Raw genomic sequence first — 15,107 nt, forward strand, 5'->3', positions numbered from 1 at the left:
AAGCGCGCGAAACCATGGCAACGCAGGGACGCCGAGCTCTGCGCATGTTTATTGGCCGAGGCGGCCGCGGCCCCGGTCACGTGGCCACGCCGCGCTCCTCGAACAGGCGCTGCAGCGCCCCCTCCAGGGCCGCGCTGGTGCCGCGCAGACCCGACACTACGCGTGCCGCCCACCGGAAGTACTCCTGCACATGCTCCGCCGACCAGCCTGCGGGGACACGCGTGACGTCACTTCCGGCCGCGGCCGCTCACGCACGCTGCCCCCGCCTCCCGCCCTAGGCCCGGAGCAGCCCGGGACTCCTCTGGCGCAGCCCACAGCATAAGCCATGCTGCTGGCTGCGACCAGCCGCGCTCCTCTCCGGCCCCGCGGTGCCGCTGCCGCCGGCGCGGGCGGTACCTTGCGGGGTAGAGCGGTTCAGGTCCCGCAGGTTGTGCAGCTTGTCCGCCAGTTTGACCAGCTTGGCCCGACGGCTGCAAAAGGGAGCGTGCTCGATCTGCAGCCGCTTCCGCTCCATCTTGGGCAAGGTCTTGTCGTCCGTCACCTCCTCCACCACGCGCCGCACCTCTGCACCGAAACACTCCTCGATCTCGGAGAACGTGGTGTCCGTGTCCTCCACTGTGTCGTGCAGGAGGGCGGCCTGCGGCGAGGAGGGGACGAGGGGGACTACGGGGGTCCGGGCCGAGCAAAGGGAACGGGCAGGGGAGGGCAGGGCAGGGCGTTACCTGCAGCACCACTATGTCTGTCACGCCGGCCTCATGCGCCAGGATCCTGGCGACGCCTGCAGCGAGAACGTAAAGGTGGCAGGAGGCACCGGGGAACAGGCAGCTCCGACCCACGAAAGTGGCTCCCGTGGGTGACACGGGGCCCATGCTGCACGGTGGGCAGTGAACTTTCCCCGAGATCACCCCTGGGCAGGGGAACCCCACGGGCACATCTTGTACGGTGAATCCTTTGGCTTTGGGCAGGTAGGAAGGTCCCAGGGGCTGGCACTGCCTCCAAGGTGGGTGCTGTCCCCAGACCTGGCAGGTGCGATTGTGGCACGGGGCCCCTCAACAGCTCCCGTGGGCCATATCCACAGCAGGACAACAGTGTGGTGGCAGCCACACACAGACACAGGGCTGGGGCGGGGGCCAGGGCTGCAGTGCTTCGGCAGCTCTGCCCCCATCGGGCTGAAGGACACGGTATGGGAAAAGGGATACGGTTCTCTCCACGGGCCGGGCTGAAGGGCTCCCGGGGGTTGGCAGCGCTCCCAGGGGTGAGCGGTGCTCTGGGAGAGAGGGCCGCGGGGGTCTCCCGGGAGCGGGGCGCGGCGCCGGGGGGTTTCCGCACCGATGGGGTGGTTGATGTAGGGGGTGCCCTCGGGATCCTTCCGCCGCTGGTCCTTGTGTTTCCTGGCTGCAAAGTCCACCGCCTCCAGCAGCCGCGCCACCTCGGAGCCCATCCCCGCCACCTCGGAGCCCATCCCCGCGGCCTCGGAGCCCATCCCCGCGGCCGCGGAGCCCAGGGCCGGCGCCTCAGAGCTCATCCCCGCAGGATCGGAGCCAACGCCCGACGCGACGGAAGCTGCACAGGCAGAGGCGGGTCCCAACTCCGTTTATTGCGCGCTGTGCCCCGGCCCGCCCCAGCCCCGCGGCAGCCGGTACAACAGCGTCCCGTCGGGGGCGCGCACCTCGCGCCCGTCCCCCGCTCCCCGTCCCGGTGGCGGCGCCGTGGCGGCGGCGCTCAGCGCCCGCTGGTCCTGCCGCAGGCGGCGGCGCGGTGAGGGGCAGCCGCGGCTCCGCAGCACCCGCCGCACCACGTCCGTGCTGACGCCGAAGCCCTGGGCCAGGCGCTCCAACGGCCACTCCTCGGGCAGCTCCCGCCGCAGGAACCTGCGGGCACGGGCACGGTCACCGGGGCGGCGACCGGGCACGGTCACCGGGCGCGGCCCGCCCGGCCCCGCGCTCACCGCAGCTGCTCCATCGCCTGCCAGGTCAGGGTGCGATCGGGGGCTCCGCGCTCCCCGCCCAGCTCCCGCCGCAGCCGCTCCATCCGCGCCGCCGCCCGCCGCCGCCGCGCCCTGCGGGGAACACGCGTGAGCGCCCGGGCCGGCACAGGCCCCGACCGCGGGCGTCCCGCCGCTCCGCACCTCTGCGTCTCCTCCAGCGCCGGGTCCGGCGGCTCCGGGTCCCCGGGCCACGCCGCCGCCGCCCGCCGCGGGGCCCGGGCCAGGAGCGGGGCCGCCCGCAGGCAGCGCCGGAGCAGCACCGCCATGGCCAGGAACGGGCGGGGCCGGCGGGGGAGCGGCCCCGGCGGGGAGAGCGAGCTTCCGACGGGGCCTCTGGAGGGCTTCACTGCACGCGGCCGTGGGTCACAAGCACGGGTGCAGCGGGCAGGGCACGGACAGGGGCACAAGCACCAGTCTCCGGTCCGGGCAGAGAGCCAGGGCGGGTGGCTGGAGCCAAGCTGGGCCCAGGCTCTGGCCAGGGGACTCAGCAGCCGACCCCAGAGTTGATGGAGCCTATCCAGCATGTCCTGGTTCTCACGCAAGCACACGTGGGAGGAAGGCTGAGCCCTGGGCGCCACGTTACCTGTGCTTTTCATGCTGTGAATGTGTGAGGCACTGGCATGGGGCATGCTGGCATGGGGTGACGTAGTGGCATGGCAGGGCTCTGCCACGGTATGAGGCACGTGTGTGCTGCATGTGAGCGGCAGTGGCGATGGGAAGCTCCTGGGCCACAGCACAGCTGAAGATGCCATCACCTGTGGCCTCCTCTGGGCTGGCTGGGGAAGCCGGGGGACAGCTGCCTTCATCGGAGGATGACAGACTACCAGCATCACCTGCAACAGCACAGATGGATGTGGGGCTGTGCAGAGCCAGCGGCTCTGCAGGTCAGCAGCCCCCACTGCCCCTCCCCGTGGGGCTTGGTCCTGTCAACCCCTTCTTTGCTCCTGCTGCCCTGGTCCTAAGGCTGCAAAGGGGATGAAGCCAATGCTGGGGAGCCAGGCAGGGCTGGGCAAGGATGAAGGCTGAGAGCATGGGCAGGGAGCAGTGTGGTGGGAGGGAGGCCTGGGAGGAGACTGGGGTCTGTGCTGTGCTACCATGTCCCCTCTGCCCCCCAAGAGCTAATGCACGCCTTTGACTCTCCTGGCTTCTCACACTTCCCCCCAAGCCTGCACATCCACCCTTGATCCTGGGAAACTACCCATGGTTCTTCCCTGTCCCTGCAAATGGGATGCTCCTAGCCTCAGACAGAGACTTCCAGTGGTTACCAGTGCCCCAAGCAGAGGATGGCGACCCTTTTGCAGTGTCCCAGCATCCCTGAGAGCTCCATGAAGCTCCTGCCATTCCTCCCACCCTGGCAAGGCCAGCAGCATCCTTAGGAAGGTGATGTGTACTTACAGCCTTCAGCCTGGGTGCCAGGGAGCTGCTTGGTGTGCACACAGGGCTGTGTGACGGCTGTCCCCGCTGCCTGGCCCTGCAGCCAGCCCCCGCCCAGCGCCCGGGGGCCCTCGTGCCGCACGTGGTACGGGACGCTGTGGCCTCGAATGCAGAGGGGCTGCATGGCGTTGGCATCTGGGCCTGGGATGTGCCGCAGCAGGGCCTGGGCTCTTTGGCTGTGGAGGATCCTGTGTCCCAAGGGCTGGACCGGGACTCCCAGGAATGAGATAAGCATCATTAAATCGCGGGCGTTGTGGTCCCCGATGACATCCCAGGGAAACTGCAGCTGGAAGGAGAGAAGGGAAATGGCCATGGCTCACTTCTGTAGGCCTTGGCAGGAGGTGGGAAGGAAAAGTCTTCTCTAGTCATGCCCAGGTGTGCTCACTAAAGCATCACCCTGCACTTTGTCCCCAGGAATGCCCCCACCACCATTCCAGACTCACATCACCCTGAAGGCACAGCAGCTGATCTGCCTGCAGCGGGCCCCCATCCTCTCCCACCAGAGATGCTCAGTGCCCAGTTCACTTCCGTGTGGGATGGCTCTGGGCAAGGCCATTACCTGGTTTGGGAGGGCAGAGGATTCCTGAGTGTCAGCTGTGGAGAGCAGCCGGGAAAGCTGGTCAATGATGCCCAGGTCTCGGATCAGCTTCTCACGCTGCCGCAGAGCGTTCACTCTCTTCTTCTCTTCGTGTTCCACGATGTCCTGGGGCTGCATGGAGTTGTATTGCATGCGCTGCACCTTGGCAGAGAAATACCTGAGCTATAGCAAAGCTGAAGCTGGGATAACACACAGGTGAGACAAAGCCATGAGCTGCCCCAACCCTGGGGACAGTTACAGTCTCAGGGTGCAACAGAGATCCCAGTGAGAGCCAAAGTGGAAAGGCACAACACTGGTGCTTGCAAATACTGCCAACACAAGTTGTTGACTCTGAACTTCATGCAAAGAGTCAAATCTGGAATTTCTGCTCCATGGGTGTACCAATGGGTTCCAGAGCCATGTCACTGACTTGGAGAGCCCATGGACAATGCTGACACTGAGGTACCTTTCTATCCCATGCCTTGGTGCTTTTGTGGGCAAGGTGGGTTGTAGGAGCTCTGCTTTTATTCTGGATCCTCTCTGTTTTCTTCTTCCTGGTGGCAGCTTCCAGCTTTTCATTTCTCAGGCGCATCACCTCCAGCTGTTGCCTGCCACGGAACAGCAGAGTCACTCACTGGCTCAGAGCCACGATATCAAAGGCTGTGGGGCAGACTGCAATCTGAGGACATTTACTACAGGCCAAAGTTCTGTATGAATAGCCCAAAATAGAAGCGGGCCAAGAGATGGCATGGGATGCTTGTAAAGAGACTTTAAAAGATAAATGCCCCTGGATTAGGCTGTGCCTGCCAAAGGGGAGGGAGATATTTGGGAAAGTCTCCAGGGTCCAAAGTCAATGGAGTACTACCCTTGCCTCTCTGGAGTCCATCTAAAAGGAGCCACTTTGCTGCGATGCCACAGCACGTGCAGGCTCCTTCCTTTCCCTTCCCACTCTCCCCGCTTTCTTACACCTGCCAAGCAGCAGAGTTGCTCCCCAGGAGGGATCAGGAGCAAGTTGTCTCCATGCTACCTGTGAGCAGTGGGTTTCCAGAGGAGCCGTGTACCTGGCATGCTCTTCTCGTGCCTTGGATGATACTGTTTCCTGGAAGAGGGACCTGCTCTGCTGGAAGAATGGCTCATACTTCTCTGTCCCAGGTGCTGGGTAGATGCGTCGGAACCCACCCAGGTGCTCGTTCTCATAGGTTTCAGCCTGTGCCAGCCAGGCAGCCTGGCTGCTCTCCTGCTCCCTGCGCCTGCAGCACGAGGGAGGACAGGGAACTGTGAAGGGAGGCTCTGGGACAGGCAGAGCACAGGGCTGACATGCTCAGCATGTCCCAGGATTATCCCAGGACTCCTGATGGAAACAGCAGCTGGGGAGAGCCATGCCTTGCCTGTGAAGGCAGCAGGCTCACTGAACACAGGCTCGTGAAAGGACATGCAGACAGAGGAAGGGGAAACCCTCTGTCCTGGAGAGGACTCCTGCCCTGGAGAAGGGCCCATGCCCAGGCTACCCCCAGTTCCTGAAGCAGGGCTGTGGTTCCTCATGTGAGCATTTCTGCCAGCCCAGGCAAAAGAGATGACAAGCATGTGCAGCTTGGGCAGAGCTCTGCCAGTGCCCAGAGCACAAGGTGTCACAGATCTGGCACCCAGAGAGGAGCCTTGGCTCCTCCTTGCAGGATGCAGATGGCTTGGGAGAGCTCAGGCTGCACAATGCCATGGGCTCTGGGGAGCTTCCAGCAGCCAGCCCTGATGTTATCCTGCTCTGTCATGCCCTGTCCTGCTCAGTGGGGACCTGCAGCAGTGTGGGGGAACAGCAGTACCTGGACTCACGGGCAGTCTGGTTGGGCTGAAGGAGCCGTTCCTTTACCCGCCGCTTGTCCTCCTCCAGCACCTTCTTTCTGTCGCAGGCGTGCACATTGATCAGGTTGAAGGTGTCACACAGAAGGGCATCTTTCACCTCATGGTCTAGCTGAGAATCCGTGTTGAAGCTGGGAGAGTGGTTCACCTGCCAGGACAAGCAGGTAACCTAACCTGGTACCCCAGCTCACAGCCCCAGCCACACCCCACACTGCCCATGGATGCTCTTCTATGTGCCAGAGACAGGAAGCAGGAAGCACACACAGCACTCTCTCCTGCAGTGTGTTGCCCACTTGTGCCACAGGTCACCTGGATACCACCCCACAGGGTGCAGGCAGGGGGCAGCTGTCACAATTTCAGGGTGCTCAGAGGACAAGGGGTCTGAAGGCTTGGGAAACTCCTTGTTGTTAGATGGTGTGCAGGAAATGTGTTCTCTTGGATCCTGCTCACAGCAGGTAGTTTAGCTTCACAGCCTGGTTAATTTTGTGAGCAAGGTGGCCCTTTTGAATCAGACAAGCCCTGTTCATCCCAACCCCCCCTGTCCCAGTCCCCCAGCTCTGAGCTCTCCACTCCTTCCTCACCTCCAGCAGCCATGGCTTCAGCCTTCTATCCAGCAAAATGTCAAAGCCCAGGATTTCAAAGCAGGCACACCCAGTAGTGTAGTTGGAGAAGCAGCTCTGGTAATGGTGTTTCAGCACAGGGTGAGCCGAAATCAGTGTCTTTATAACAATGTCATCAATATCTGCCCAGAGCTTTGATGTGTCATAGCTGTGCTCTGCCATCCAGGCATTCAGGGTGGACAGCTTCCTGTGTGGGGAACAGGAGGTGGTAAGGGCTCAGCTGTGTCACCTCAGGAAAGCTGAGGTAAACCAGTGTCCCCAGGCAGTGTTCTTGCAGTGCTCAGACATGCCAGTACCTCTTGCTGCCCACTGTGTCGTCCATGATGAAGTTCTCATTGTGTTTGTTGATTGCATAATTGGTCAGGTGCATGCAGATGTCACCCTAGAGACACAAGAGACGTTTGTTCACACTGAACTACTGAGCAAGAACAGGAACAGCCCCACCAGATACTCCCATGTTCTCTTCTGCCTGAAGCATGGGCAAAGTAGGAACGGTGTGGAATTGAGCACACTTATCAGGGCCAGAAGCACAACATGCTGCCCAGAGACACCATGGGGGCTTCATTCTGCAGGTTTTCAAAACCTGATAGGGTGAGACCCTGAGATACCAGATATTAATTAATTGTTGACCAAGTTTTGAACATGAGGTTGGAGACCTTCCTAGGTTCATCCAAGCAAACAACTCCATGATTCTATGGTAATGCCAGTAAACAGTCCAAATGTGGGGCCTTGGGGTAGATCTACTATCCCTCCTGAAAGGAGGAGGAAGGGGTATAGAGGAAGAACAGGAAAGCATCAAGCTGGGACTCCTGCAACCCCCAATACCTGTCTCTTCAAGGCCTGGAATGCCCCCAGGACAAGTTAAGGACTGACACCTACAGATACTATATGAGTTTGTTTGAAATTTCCTTTTTACCAGGTTTCTCGTGCTGTGATCGATGTACCTCATGGTGGCAAACCGGGCCAGGCCCTCCTTGTAGAGGAAAATCCTCAGAGGGTCACAGGATGTGACCAGCACATAGATGCGCATGTCAAACTTGAAGCCGTCAATGAGGAAGGGCTGTGAGGAAAGAGGAGCAAGGGTGAGATGAAGAACTGCTCCATCTGCCTGTGCTGCTCAGCAGAGGGGCAAGCTTTGTCTGTGTCCCCATTGTGCTGCAGCCACACCAACACCTCCAGCAGACCTGGGGAGACCCGGGGAGGATGGGGGGTGCTGGCAGAGTGAGGAGGCTGGAATCCCCCCACAGTGTTCCAGGAGTGTCCCAGTACCTCCGAGATGTACTGCTGACAGATCATGCGTTCCCCGTGCTTGATCTCCTCTAGGTGGTGGGTTATGAAGATCCCTCTTCCCTGGCAGCTGTTGTCGGGCTTGCAGATGAATGTTCTTGTTTTCCTCGTGGATGTGTAGGCATGGAAATCTCCATAGCTGTGCAAGGAAGGGGTGACTATCACCAGCTGCAAAAAACATCCCTCTGAACTCTCTCCTGACAGCTGTGTACTGAAACCGTGGTGCTGCAGGCCAGCACACACTGAACTTCTGCAGGGGATGAATCAACCCCCATTCCTAATCTACAGGAGTCACAGATTGGCCCCTGTGCGACCTGACCCAGCTCTCCCCATCCCACCTTTTCCTTGCACACATCTCCATCTATGGTGGGAGGTCTGCGGAAGAGGTCACCACGGTGTGTGCCAAAGCAGGGTAAGGTTTGGGCTCTGGTGCCCAGAAAGAGCAGGCGAGCAGCCTCCCCCTCCCTGTCCCCTGTCCCCGCGGCGCTGTCACCAGCCCCGGCCACTCACTCGGCTGGCAGGCACCACGTGCGGGGGAAAATGTTGTACTCCTTGGGGAAGAGGCGGAGCATGCGGTTCAGGTTGCGAGCCAACAGATCCTTGCGGCACAGCTCGATCATGCCTGGGAAGTGGTTGATTTTCTAAAAGTGCGGCAGAAAAAACCCAGATCAGCGGAGGCCCTGAGGGATGGATTCTCCCGGCCCCGAGGAGAGCCTGTGCACGGAGAACCAGTAGCGAGAGGGAAGCCAGGCCTCTGGCTGCCTTGAACTACTGCTGGGGGGTGAGACTTGCTGCAGCTGCTCTATCTGAGCTTCACGAGTGATTTATCTGCCTATTCCATCTTAGCCCTGGAGCAGCATAAGAGCCGTTTATCATCAACAACTGTTTATTTCACAGCACATCATAAGGCTGGAACGCTCCTGCTCCCACCATAGCTGCTGAATGCTGCTGGTGACACCAACCAGGGACACGGCACAAGCAAAGCCATCTGACCCTGTGCCCTGGAGCCGAGGCACAGATGGCGCATGGCACCGCACTGGGTGCTTCTGGTTCACCCTGCCACATGCTGTTCCACAGACAGCCCTGGGTCACCCTCCTTCCTGAGCAGGTCCTGCTGGGCAGCTGTTTTTGTTTACCTGGAAGCGCTTCATTTCCATGAGGCGGTCCAGAGTGACCGTGCTGTCTGTCCAGTACACCGTCCACTCCTCGTTCTCCCCTGCTTCCTTCAGCCCGCACTGCTGCGCTGCCCGCCGCACTGTGCCAAGGCAAGCAGTGACAGGGGCCAGGCAGGGGAGACATGTACAGGGACTGATAAACCCCCAGAGTAACCAGGGATGGAATGTGAAACAAATCTCTGGCTGAGGAGCCACATACAGGGGCTGACACCCCCCCAAAATAACAAAGGATGGAGTGTGCAGCTCTCTGGGCTGCAGTTCCCCTCTCAGAGGTATAAGGTATTGGCATAACCCCTTGGAAGGTGGCAGAAATGCCAGTTTTATCTGGCCAACCCCCCAGGCCTCTGGCTGCAAGTGTTCTGGGAGCTCTTAACCCTCTAATTCCACCTGCCTTGAGGTACCAAGGCCCCTTATTGGCAGGGTTGAACTTCCCATGGATCTTACACCTGATGGGCAGATACAAGTCTTGCAAAGGTGTGAATTTAATCTCCCAAGTCAAAGATCTTTCAGCAGTAGAACACAGCTCTGCAGGAAAAGGTCTCTGCTGGGATGGTTCATGCTAGTGTCAAGTTTGAATTTGGCAGGGCTGGGGAGGTGATGGGGATCCACACACACCAAGATCCCTTAGCAAAGTAGATTAATAACTTCCCTCAAGGGCCAGGAGTTTGTTCTTTCAAGGTGCAGCTTGTGGAAGGAAAGAGGAGTGGGAGGAGAGAGTGTACCAGCTCCCTGGAGTCACTAGGGATGAACAGCACAGGGAGAGGTTCCAGGTACAGATCCTGCCTGCTCACTACCAACTTCACCTTAAACAGTTGACAACCCTAAGGTTCTGTCTCTAAGCCCAGGTACTCCCTTGTACCTGATGGAACCCCTCTTGCCGATTTTAGCAGACAGATGGCAAATGCAAATGTGGGGGATGCTGAGGGCTTGCGCTGCTGTTGCACATTTTAAATCGGGTGAAATCTCAATCCAAAGTGTGAAAAACTCCCCACTAACACAGGGGCCCTGTGCCAGTCACTGGCAGCAGTAAATAAAACAGTGGGAACTGGGTGCCAGCACCGCTCCTGGCTGGGCAAGCACCTGGAGAGCCTGCGGGTGTGGGCTGGGAACCTGCAGGGAGCCCCCGCCCCTCTGACTTACCACTCTCGTACTTGCAGCCGCTCAGGTTGATGGAGGGGACACTGAAATAGAGAGGAGATGACAGCAGCTCAGCGAGGCACCGGGCAGAGGACAGAGTGGGGACACAGCCCCTACCCCCTATTCACACACAGAGCACACCGGGCAGTGTGACCGAGCCAGCCCGGGTTCCCTACAGCCGCAAGGGGACCGGCAGGCTGGTCGTGGGCACGGAGCCGTGCCTGGCTGTGTCACACAGGGGATCGCTGGGGCAGTTCTAGGGGAACACTATTTATTTTGGGTCAGCGGGACCCCGGACCGGCTCCCGGGGGCAGGGGAGCGCCGGTGCCCGGCTGGGCACTGTCCCACAGGGAGCAGCGGGGACGGGGCACGGCTGGGCTGGGGCCGGGACCGAGCGCGAGTGAGGCAGCGGGAGGCGGCTCCAGGAGTGGCTGGATGGGCTCCAGCCGAACGCTGCCGGGGGGCTGCGGCCCCGCACTCGCCTGCGCTTTCTCCGCGGCTCGGGTCCGGCGGGGGCAGGGGGACGGTCCGGCGGGGGCGCGGTGACGGCCGCCTTCTCGCCCAGAGGGGTTCCCGGGGATGGGCCCGGGCCCATGTTCCCCTCGCCGCCGCCACCCGCCGCCGCCATCGCACCGCGCCTGGGTCCGCCGCGTTCCCATGGCGACGCACCATAGAGACGCGGGCACGGCGGGCAGGGCGGCCCCAAGCGGTCACGTGACAGTCACTTCCGCGTCCTCCGCCCGCAGCGGCCCCCGCCGATCCCTGCCGTCCGCTCTGCAGCAGCCCCGCCGCTGCCCGTGCCGTCGCTTCAGTGCTCCAGCCGCTGCCCGTGCCATCAGTTCAGTGCTCCAGCCGCTGCCCGTGCCGTCGGTTCAGTGCTCCAGCCGCTGCCCGTGCCGTCGGTTCAGTGCTCCAGCAGCCGCGCCAGCTCCCCGCCCAGGTGCAGCAGTTCGGGCTCGGGCAGCAGGTGCCGGCGGATGGCGCTCAGGGCCTGCGCCTCGGTGATGTCCCGGTAGAGCGGCTCGGTGGGCAGCGGCAGCAGCCCTGCCAGCTCGCACAGCGCTACGGCGAAAGGCTCACCCGCCTTGGGGCCGAAGAGGGGCCGGCGCGCCCACAGCAGCACCCGCAGCCCACGGCCGCCTCCGGTCCCGGGCCCCGCCGGCGGGTCGCCCCGCGCCGCCAGCACGTTGCAGGCCAGCCCGGCACCGTCCAGGTGCTCCGCCGCCCGGCACACGGCCCGCGATACCGGCTCCAGCGCCGCGGGGCCGGGGGCGAAGAAGAGGAAGGCGGGGGCCGGCCCGGCGCGGAGCAGCCCCAGGTGCGGCCCCAGCGGCTCGGCCGGCGCCTCCTCCAGCGGCAGCGGGCGGTCCAGGTAGAGCCCGTGTAAGTGTAGGTGGTTCACCGAGGCGCCGGCGCCCAGCCCGTTAAAGCCCACGAGGAATCCGGGGTGGCCGCTGAGCAGCACCGCCTCCAGCGCCCCGCGCAGCGCCGGGGCCGTCAGCACCTGCGGCAGCCGCCGCGCCGGCTCCGGCAGCAGCAAGACGTGTCCCCGCCCCAGCGGGCTGGCGTTGATGGCCACCAGCAGCGGGTCGGGCGGCGGCCCCGGGCCTCCGGTGCGGCGCAGGCGGAACAGCAGCTCGGCGGGGCGCAGCCGGGTGAAGTTGAAGGCGCCGGGGTCGAAGGGATCCCGGAGGCTGCGGACGGGCTGCGGCGGGCGGCGCTCCGAGCTGCGCTTCTCGTTCAGCTGCGCCACGAGGCGCACGGGGCCGGGCAGGACGCGGGTGGGCAGCGGTCCCAGCCGGTACCGGAACAGTCCCCGCTCCATACGGTCGCTCCAGCCCGCCAGCAGCAGCCGGTCGAAGCGGGAGGGCGCGGAGTCCGGATCGGCCCAGCCGGCTGCCTGCAGCACCAAGTCCTCCTCGCCGTACACGAACGCCTCGGCGTTCGGCTCGCCCGGCTCCCCTTCCGCCATCTCGGTCGCCTCGGCGATTGCCGCCCCGGAGCCCGCGGTGTGCCGGGCCGGGCGGGGCCGGCCGTCATGTGCGTGTGTTTGCCCCGCCCGGGGCGGGCAGCTGCCGCGGCGCCGCCGGGTGACGTGCGGAGGGAAGCGGCGCCATGGGCGGCTCGGCCAGTCTGATCCCCCGGGACTTGCTGGACGAGTACCAGGTACCGGCACCGGGCAGAGGGCCGGCTGCCGTGGGGGGCTCGGCAGGGCGGCGCGGGCCCGGAGGGTGCCCAGAGGCCACGGAACCCATGGCTGCCCTGGGTCCGGCCCTGGCCCCCGTGCCGGTGCTGACCCGTGCTGTCCCCGCAGGAGCTGACGTTCCTGAGCAAGCAGGAGATCTTGCTGTAAGTACCGCCGGCCGGAATACCGTGAGCGGGGCGGGATGGAGGCGCGAACACCGGCCCCCATGCCCCCGGGGTCAGCCCGGTCCCGCCGGGCGCAGCCTCTGCCGCGGGGCACGGAGAGCTCCGGCCCTGCCCCGGGGCTCCGGTTCCGCCAGACACCCAGCCGAGCCGGGAGGTGCCGGGGGCACTCCCTAAGAGCCGGTTGTGACGGGGCGAAGGTCCGCGGGTGCCGCTGGTGGCGCGGCCCGGGCAGGTGACGCCCTGACCGGCGGGGTAGCGGCTGGGGCCGGGCCGAGTCCGTAGTGACCCCTCCGGAGCCCGGGCTGGGCAGCAGACAGAGCGGCCGCCCCTGGGCCCGGCAGCAGCTGTGGCACCCCCGGCTGACACGCTCCCGCCCGGCAGAGCTGGCAGGAGCTGTGGGAACGGGCCACCCCGCGCTGGGAAGCGCTGCCGGTGCCCAGACGGGATGCTGCCGCCCCGCTTGCACCACAGAGCCGCTCTTTTTCTTGCCTCTTAAAGTGCCTACAAGAGGTTCAGTGAACTGCTGCCAAAGGAGGAGAGGGAGAACGCCTTGTCCGCGCGGGTTCCCAAGAGCCAGTTCCTGACGCTGCCTGAGCTGCGGGTATGGTGTCTGGCAGACATGGGACACTGCTGCTCCCGGGTTAGGGCCCCATGCACCCACCACGGCCTTGCTGTGCCAGTGCTCTGTCCTCAGCTGTGCCAATAAAGAGCTTCCCTGTCCCCACCGAGCAACTGAGGATCCCAGGGATACCTGCTGTGCCATGGAGGATCCCAAGGGTCCCTGCTGTGCGGGATCCTGGGGATTCCTGCTGTGCCACAAGGGACCCTGCTCATCCCTGCTGCACAGGGCTGCATCCCGGGAGGTGCACAGGACAGGTTTGACCGTGCTGAAGCAGTGATGAAGCAGTGGCGGGCACCTGCTCACCTGCCAGAGCAGCAGCCACAGCTGGTGTGTGCCCAGCCCTGCCTGAGCCATTCCCATGTCTACAGGCAAACCCCTTCCAGCACCGGATCTGCCATGTGTTCTCAACCTCAGAGACCAGGGATGGCAGCATGTCGTTTGAAGACTTCCTTGATATGCTGAGTGTCTTCAGTGATTCTGCCACCTCTGACATCAAATCCCACTATGCCTTTCGCATCTTTGGTAAGGCTGGAGACAGGTGCTGTGTTCTGGGATCCCTGCACCTTGAGGAAGTGGGAGCAGGGCTGGCAGTGCCCTTGGAGCACCCATGGGGACGGTGGCTTTAGGAGCTCCCTGTGGGAACAGCTGGTGAGGTGCACAGAGTGGTGCAGTGCTGGTGCCTGTGCCTCTCTGGGGTCGCTGCAGCCCTGCCAAAACCTATCTTGTCTCTCCCCACAGACTTTAATGAAGATGGGGTGCTGGACAGGAAGGACCTGGAGCAACTGGTGAACTGCCTGACAGGGCAAGGCGAGGAGTCCCGGCTGAGCGGCGCAGAGATGGAGCAGCTCATCCAAAACGTGAGGCCCGTTGGCCAGGGCATGGGCACTGCATGGCCCCAGGCACAGAGCTCAGTGCTCACCTTCCCCTACAGATCCTGGAGGAGTCCGACATCGACAGGGACGGCACCATCAACTCTGCTGAGTTCCAGCACGTTATCTCCCGCTCCCCAGACTTTACCAGGTGCGGTGGTCTCCAGAGGCTGCCTGGGGATGCATCACCCTGATTGCCCCACTGGGGTAGAGGTCATGGAGGTGGCAGGAGGGCAGGGCTGCCATAATGGCAGAGGAAACTGCATCCCAGGCTGGCTCTGCAGAGCCTCTCCCACCCGGGGATTCCAGTCCCTGCAGCGCTGGGTGCTTGTAAACCCTTTGTGTGACCTAGCAAGCAGGTGCAGATGCTGTCATATCTCTTTCAGCTCCTTCAAGATTGTCCTGTGAGCCCCATGGCTATCCAGCAGCACTTCTCCAGCTCCTCCAGCACTCCTCCAGTTCCTGCAGCTCTTTGTGGGCTCAGCCATTTCCTCTTTCAGAGAGCACAGGCCCGGCCCCTGAATGGCCTGGCTGTGCCACAATGCCTTGGGCAGGAACCCTCCTGCTTCCCTCTCAGGTGCCTGCTTGACAGCAAGGGGTCCCAGGAATCTGCCTCTCCTGCAGCCCTTGTTCTGTACTAGCATTAGAATTTGAATCCTTATGCATTCCAAGGGCAGCTCTTCAGGTGAGGGAGGAAGAGCTGCTCCTGCCTGGGGCTACTCTGCAGCAGCACAGCCCCTCTCTGCCCTCAGGACAAATTCCTGTGTTGTGCCTTCCAGCAGCAGGCAGGGAGCTGCCTCCCCTGTATTTCTGGGAACCTCCCTGCTGCCACATGGATCCATTTCTCTGAGCAATAACCCAAATGTGGATCCTCTGAGCAATAACCAAAATGTGGATCATTTTTCGAGAGCAATAATCCAAATGAGGGTGCTTTCTCTGAACAGTCACTCAAGTGTCACTGTGCAGGTGCCACCCCACAGCAGAGCTGTCCCCCCCCGGGGCTGTGCTCAGAGCCTGCACTCCTCCTCCTCCTCCTTCTCCTCCCTTTCTCTCTTTGCCCTGTTCTGGCTCCAGCGCAGCAACCGCTCTGCTGCCCTGGCCTCTTCCTCCCCCAGTCCCAGTGAGGACACAATTAAAGGGCTCCGGTTTCACCCTTGCTCTTTGCTGCCTTTGTC

At 62.7% G+C, this 15,107-nt stretch overlaps 4 protein-coding genes across 4 annotated transcripts; 1 reads left to right on the plus strand and 3 right to left on the minus strand.

The window, feature by feature from the left end:
• Positions 1-30: 30 nt before the first annotated feature.
• Positions 31-1,525, minus strand: HDDC3 (HD domain containing 3). Its single transcript, XM_066328124.1, has 4 exons — positions 1,330-1,525; positions 723-778; positions 397-637; positions 31-207 (listed from the first exon to the last, which is right to left on the minus strand). The coding sequence occupies exons 1-4, from the start codon at positions 1,523-1,525 to the stop codon at positions 77-79; spliced, it is 624 nt and encodes a 207-aa protein (XP_066184221.1). The 3' UTR covers positions 31-76.
• A 52-nt stretch (positions 1,526-1,577) lies between these two features.
• LOC136366860 (tubulin polyglutamylase TTLL13-like) lies at positions 1,578-10,115 on the minus strand. The gene is made up of 15 exons (XM_066328126.1): positions 10,075-10,115; positions 8,896-9,014; positions 8,270-8,400; positions 7,742-7,898; positions 7,389-7,532; positions 6,769-6,854; positions 6,434-6,659; positions 5,816-6,000; positions 5,060-5,248; positions 4,465-4,606; positions 3,981-4,160; positions 3,383-3,707; positions 2,571-2,820; positions 1,949-2,059; positions 1,578-1,871 (listed from the first exon to the last, which is right to left on the minus strand). Exons 2-15 carry the CDS (start codon positions 8,914-8,916, stop codon positions 1,595-1,597), a joined length of 2,424 nt encoding a protein of 807 aa, XP_066184223.1. The 5' UTR covers positions 8,917-9,014; positions 10,075-10,115; the 3' UTR covers positions 1,578-1,594.
• An 858-nt stretch (positions 10,116-10,973) lies between these two features.
• GDPGP1 (GDP-D-glucose phosphorylase 1) lies at positions 10,974-12,137 on the minus strand. The gene has a single exon (XM_066328123.1). The coding sequence runs from the start codon at positions 12,041-12,043 to the stop codon at positions 10,976-10,978; it is 1,068 nt and encodes a 355-aa protein (XP_066184220.1). The 5' UTR covers positions 12,044-12,137; the 3' UTR covers positions 10,974-10,975.
• Positions 12,117-14,731, plus strand: CIB1 (calcium and integrin binding 1). Its single transcript, XM_066328125.1, has 7 exons — positions 12,117-12,237; positions 12,386-12,420; positions 12,940-13,042; positions 13,432-13,585; positions 13,802-13,920; positions 13,995-14,083; positions 14,319-14,731. Exons 1-7 carry the CDS (start codon positions 12,187-12,189, stop codon positions 14,338-14,340), a joined length of 573 nt encoding a protein of 190 aa, XP_066184222.1. The 5' UTR covers positions 12,117-12,186; the 3' UTR covers positions 14,341-14,731.
• Positions 14,732-15,107: the final 376 nt, after the last annotated feature.

Source organism: Sylvia atricapilla, chromosome 13, assembly GCF_009819655.1.
Source record: "Sylvia atricapilla isolate bSylAtr1 chromosome 13, bSylAtr1.pri, whole genome shotgun sequence".
NCBI lineage: Eukaryota > Metazoa > Chordata > Aves > Passeriformes > Sylviidae > Sylvia > Sylvia atricapilla.